General features: G+C 39.9%; 1 protein-coding gene across 1 annotated transcript; it reads right to left on the bottom strand.

The window, feature by feature from the left end:
• Positions 1 to 2362: 2362 nt before the first annotated feature.
• Positions 2363 to 4165, bottom strand: FAM210B (family with sequence similarity 210, member B; the record flags this gene model as incomplete). Its single annotated transcript, XM_010021854.1, has 2 exons — positions 2363 to 2579; positions 3993 to 4165. Coding segments are annotated over 2 exons (390 nt in total), but the record flags the coding sequence as incomplete, so codon positions are not given.
• Between the last annotated feature and the right edge of the window lie 2479 nt (positions 4166 to 6644).

Genomic DNA, 6644 nt, shown 5'->3' with positions numbered 1-6644 from the left:
TAAATTAAACAAGGCTGCCACATGTTTATTCTGGAATTTTTCTGTTATCCTTGTTAACAGAACATCACCCTGAACTGATACAAACAGAGACATCATGCAGAAAAGAAACAAAGCACAAAGGCTTCTGTGACCAGAAGAGGGGGGGGCAAAAAGCCAAAGTAAAACTTACTCTTAACAAACAATGACTGCCCACTTGAAAGTTAAAGAGACACTACCTGTTCTACAATGTAGGAAATCATAGAAAGTTACAGTAGTGTTGATTGCACATTGTCATACCATGGTAACCCTTTAACTGTGGTGTAGATAGTGCAGTGTTTGATAGGTAAGAACTGCATTAATTAAGCTTCCATCCACATAACAGGTATAATCACACAGGTTAGTCAGGGGTAAAGGCAGAGCTTCCTTATGCTCTATAGCTGGCACGCTGAAGCTAGTGCCCTGGCCAAGCTGCTGGCTTCAGCAGCCATACTGTGAACAAGCATGCAACACAAACAAGTCAGCTGAATTTCATTTCTTTAGGGGGAATAAGCAGCTAGTTCAAGTTAATATGACAGCCATTCCTCCACAGATGGGTATTTGAAGCACCAGAGCATTGGCTCCATATTCTAGCAAGCAAGTCAAGCAGCTGTGCATGACCTAAGTTCTCTTAGGTGATACAGCTTACAGGTCCCACAGGCCACACTGCAAGGCTAATCCTCAGTATGCCCTGCTCCTGTGGCTGTTAAAAACTGTGTGAAATATCTTTACACGTGCCATGGATGGCTATGTCTGCATTATACATTAACCCTCCAGCATGTGTATCTGCTCACTGCAGGAACTGTTTGCACCCTAAGACACTAACTCCTCAACTGGGCTAACAGCACAGCCCCACAGACCAAGGGATTCCTTGTTTTGAGGGGGCAGTCTCTAGTATCAGCTTGCTTCCACAGCGCAAAGGAAGTAAACTAACTCTTCTACAGTTTTCCCTTTCTCTCAGTTCACTACATTTCAGGGAAATTTCCTGCTATTTTACTTTAATCAGATTCTTAAATGAACCGATTGTGTCAGAGCCACCTTGGGGTAAGTATAAACACAGAGGCCAATGTAAAAGAGCAGACCTAGAAAGAGGAACAGATCCTAAAGTCTGACAGATTTGGCTCAAGCTACCTCACAGCAACACAGTCCTAAGTCTGAAACCCAAGTTTACCACAATGTGTACGTTGTGGTAAAACTGGATCCAGTCTTTAGGATAACTGGAAAGTGGTATGTGAATATATGCACATGGAGCTGCATTCTAATAGGAATAGTGCCCAAATAGGAAGACTGAAAAGCACCTCTAGTTGGTACATTCAACAGTCTGTCAGATAAAAGCACAGGAATGGCTCTTGAGAACCTATGAATTACAGTGTCTGGACTTCAGGTGCAGATTTGAGTTTCATCCACAGAAGCAGAAAGCTGCTAGGATAAATTTCCAGATTAAAAAATGTGCCTAGTACAAAGCCAGATCTCAATGCATTAAACGCCCAAAGCTACCTTGCCTCTGACTTGATAGTCTTTGGAGTATGTTCCCACAGGAGGTAATTCTGGTTACACTGATTTCAGCAGACTCAGGATTCCTTGAGACTATAGGCATTAAAAAAAAAAAAAACCAAAAAAACAACACAAAAAGGACTTTAGTAAGGCCAGCTCCTAGCCTATAAATAAACCCATTTTCAAATAAATTCTTGAAACATGGAAGCACCTCAAAGGAGCTGTAGTTTCAGAACAGTGCACTGCCTGTTCCGGCTAAAACAATTATCACTGTGCAATTATTAAGTAGGCAGGGTACTCCTGCCTAAGTTAACTCAGCATGTGTCTTGTGCTGCAAGACTGTGGTCATGATGTAGGCCTTTTACAACAAAAGAAACACCCACCTACCACTTTAGATTCCAGTATATACCCTTACCAAAGGAACTATTCATATAGCAGGTTACTGTTAATCCCACAGCCTATTAGCAAGGGAATACTCTGTTTCCCATATACACAGACACAAACCAATGCTGACACTCTATTTTGACAAGGAAAAAAATTAAGGCCCCAAAAGCTAGATTATAAAGTCCTAGAACTGTGTGTTCTAAAGACATTGCTCATCGTCAAGAATTTATATTACCACTTGCAGTGAAAACTATTTTAACAGGCTTTTCTAAAGAAGAGGTGGCAAAATGGACAGCACTTTTCACAGTGTACCATTCACCTGAAAAAACACGTAAGAAATGCAAGAGGAGGTCAGCATTTACATGGATCCAATCAAGTCTTTTAAAGAAATTTAACAATCTGAAAAGCTATGTGGATATAGAGCATTAAAAAAAAAAAAAAAAAAAAAGTAAAAATTGCTAAGAAATCCTCATGGATTTGGGGTAGGAGGTTTGAAGAAGCCAATCTTCCGGCAGTACTGGACAATAAACGGCACAGAAACTATGGTAATGCTGATTCTTACTGGAGCGAACAACTTGTGAATGGCATATGCCAGCACAAAGGTGCTTGTGCCAGCTGCCATTTTAGATTGCAACGATGAGTCACTGAAACCAAGTTTGAAGAGAACTGCAGTCATATCCACTCCACTGGGGAAAAAGAATACAAGATCTCTTTAGTTTATTTTAAGGTTGCGTGCTAAAAGAATATAAAATGCTATGTTTTCTTTTCCAGGGAATTTTACATGGCACCCAACTGGAATTTATTATAAATTTATTTATAAATTAGATATCGTTAAATCAGAAACTCAATGAATTAGTTTTTAACAGCTTTAAGTTACTTCCGTAGCAACAACACATGCAATATTATCAAATGCACTTTTTTCCCCTTAAATATAAGGACAAGTTACTGTGCAGTCAAATATACTCTTAGTTTTACAGCTGTATAGCTGCAGCATATGCATGGAGAATACCCAGCCCCATGTTCAACCTTCAGAGAAAAAAGAATCTGCTTCTCTACTTCTGAATTTTAAAAAAGTTAGAAATTTGTGAACTGGTGTTAGAAATTCATCTTCCTAAGATTTACAGTAAAGCCTCTTTGTGTCTTGATTGACCCAAACCAAATAAAGTACCTGTTGCTAGGCTTAGGGTGCTCTAACAAAGGAGCAAAACCTGAGAAAATTACAATTATCTAAAAATCAAGCAAGTGAAGGAAGTATTATGGATCTCAAATCAGTGTTATCCACCAAATCCATTAATATTTTAATTCTCTGCAGACGTAACAGCTTTCATCAAAGTTCCTACATTTGGAGTAATTTTCCAAAGTAAGCTGTTAAATCATACCTGAAGGATATAAAAGAACTCATTGTCACCCTGTGTGTGCCACAATGTACTACATGAGAGAAATCAGCATTCACATGCCCCCACTAAAGGCAAGAGTACGCAGCAGGGAATACTTTGAGAAATAGTGTGTTTCCCTATCTCCTCAGCTGGAATACCTCATGCTCAACAGATGTATTTATAACTGAGGCATTCCCACCAGGAGCCACAGACACAATTTCCCACCTGACTCCTATATGGTTATCCAGTATTTTCTTTTTTAATCTAATCCTGTTTTAGTGGCTGTTACCTTCTGCAGTTCAACTGCAAAAACAGAAGTCAACACCCAGAAAAACAAATTTATCTCTAAGCACCAGCACTTCTGTATGGCTCTATCTCTACAGACCATGCTACTGCATGAGAACAAAAGATATCTCTGCAGAACAAAAATGAATTCTTTCATCTGTTCAGTTACTCCGGTGCAGTCTCCACTCTGCTGTTTTCACCTGCCCACCATGGATCTTGGACCTATGCAAAAAGATCACGTACATCTAACTTCTCTCATGCCTGATGGGAGATTAGATCCATTTACAGATCCATCTAAACTCAAAATACAGAAGATTACTGTGTATAAATCAAATGGGCACAGAGTAAATGTCCCCTTGCAGAAATAAGCACAATGGTAAGATATTTTTCGTGGCTAAACTGTTACCTAGTGGCTACAGACAACTGTAAAAACCTCACCTTGACACAGCCAGGTAGAAGATACCTAGAGATACTAATGAAATTCCAACATGGAATGAAACCCCTACAGCACCGTATTCTTTAAACACTCGTTTCAGCTGCTGGGATTTGTTGAGTTTCTTATTTTCACCACTGGGATCTGTGGCTGCCTTTTCAGAGGATCCACTTGCATCCTAATAAGAAAACGAAAGTATTTATTAGCATTCAGCACAATATCATATTCCAGTCAGTTGAGCCAATCTGAATTAAAGAAAGAAGTGGCTTGCATACAGCACTGCTCAGAATGCTTTGGGAAGGTAGTAACACATTTTTGCTCTTTCACATCAGTATAGCAGTCACTTGAGAGACGAGACTAAAGTGCCAAAGAGACCTTAGTTTACACCCACTGCTCAGCTTTATACAGCCAATTCTTGAAACACAGCTTTTCGTTCAAGAGCTGAGCTGCTCATGGCACTGGAAGCCAACACGATACCAAATGATGCTGGCTTACTAACAACTTCCTGACAAAGGTCCAACATGTAAGTTCCTATAAATATCACTCTGTAGATGAGCTGAAAAAAGGAAGAACTAAGGAACTGCTGCTGTTGACAGCCATGAGCAATACTGTTGCCACAGTGTAGACAATAGCTACACAGACATGCCAGTGCTGGTGTAAATAGCCTAACTTCACTGAAAACATTTGTAATAGTAAAATTTATTGACAGCTTTTTGTCTGGGTAAATTTAAAGTGCAGAACTTCATACTAAAATACACCCCAAAGCAATCTGACAGTGTGATGCAGGCAAAGAAGAGCTAGTAAATAAGACAGCCCTTGGATAACCTCGTCATACTTGCCACAGAAGAAATACAAACTGGAGAAAGAAAACGTTTCCACAAAGACCTCAGGATTTTTCTCTAATTAGTGAGCAGCTGTCAGGAAAGATTAGAAGCGTCCTTTCTTTCCAGCCGAACTCAGCAGCAGTGATAACAACCTGCCAAACACACTAAAGGCCACTGCTGCCCACAGGACAGCTACAGCTACTGAGTGCCTGGCAGCACCTTGTCCTGCTGGAGGTTGCTTTCAAGGCACACAAATTAGAAGAAAAATACTTTTGATTAATTCTTGCACTCGGTGAGACTGCAAATTAGGATGCACAAGACAGGCTCCTCCTACAGCATTCAGGGTAGGATGAACTGGCTTTAACCTGTGATTTCAAACATACCAACCACACCGCTCCCAAAAAAACCCCTACGTTTGCTGCTGCTTTCTCTTTTTCTCTAAACATGTATTTAGGGAATTGTGTACTTCAACTTATTCTGGTTCTTGTATCTTTAAAAATTTTAACCATAATGGATAATGTTAGTTTTTTTTGGGTTTTTGGCTCATGAGCTGAACGGAAAAAAAGCCCAGCCTCACAGTACCTTCTGCCAAAGCTGTCCTAACAATTCAAACAACAGCATGTGCTTAGCCAAGAATGCTCATTTATTCAACAGTGTGATTTTCTTAAAAGCTAAGCATGGTTTGAATGGTAGTTTAAGACAGTTTACAGTGAATTTTTCATCCAAAGGTGATTATTATTAATTTAAGGAGCCAAACATGAGGATTTTCTTCACAGAGCTGCCATGAAAACAGGAGCTGACAAATCTACAGAGATAGATAAGCCTCAGGGGAACTCTGTCTCACAGCCACAATTGCAAGATGGATCATAAGGACTGAAGAATAGCTTGTTCTCATCATGCAATTCCCTCATGCTTTCAGGCTCACAAGCCAGGCAATTGCTGCATGATATTGAAGCTAGGTGTTAAAAAAGTGTCAGTTTGACAGATGTTATTTTGTTATCAGGTACAGTTATGTCCTCAACAACGTACGACTTAGCAAAGAAAGCTACCCATTTTCCATACAAATCTGCTACAACATTTCTGCTAGAAAGCCAATTCTATTCACATCATTTAGGCAAAAATTCAGCTTCTGGACAAACTAAGGCATGAAAATAAGATTTGAAACATCATGTTATGCTTTGTAATGAGGCTACTGAAATTAACCTGAAAATTAAGCTGTGGAAATTAAACTGTACATGAGGCTTTGTATTGAAAGCTTACATTCACATGCAGGTGCCAAGCAGGTCCCTATATCGTACTGAAATACAGTATGAACATAATTTAATAACCTACTGAACTGGAAAAAAGATCTGTATGTAATTTTTCATACTGAGCAAATTCAAATTAATCCCCCCCCAACGAATAATTAATGCAATGAAAGCAGCCTTCCAATACCTGAAGGGGGCTTACAGAGATACCAGTGAGGGACTCTTCGTCAGTGACTGCAGTGATAGGATAAGGGGCAATGGGCTTAAACAGAAGTTCAGGTTAGATATAAGGAAGAAGTTCTTTACTGTGAGCGTGCTGAGGCACTGGAACAGGCTGCCCACAGAAGTGGTAATTGCTCCATCCCTGGCAGTGTTCAAGGCCAGGCTGGACAGAGCCTTGGGCAACAGCCTAGTGTGACCAATGGCAGGGGGTTGGAACTGGATGTTCTTAAAGTCTGTTCTAACCCTAACAATTTTGTGATTCTGTAATGGTAGAAATTATTATTATTTTTCCTTTCCCACCTCCAAAAAAATCAACTGGATGGTGAAAGCACAGTGAAACACACCATTAACGGGGTGCACGCTC

Source organism: Nestor notabilis, unplaced genomic scaffold (assembly GCF_000696875.1).
Source record: "Nestor notabilis isolate BGI_N333 unplaced genomic scaffold, ASM69687v1 scaffold12549, whole genome shotgun sequence".
NCBI lineage: Eukaryota > Metazoa > Chordata > Aves > Psittaciformes > Psittacidae > Nestor > Nestor notabilis.
This window is presented reverse-complemented; position numbering and strand designations above follow the sequence as displayed.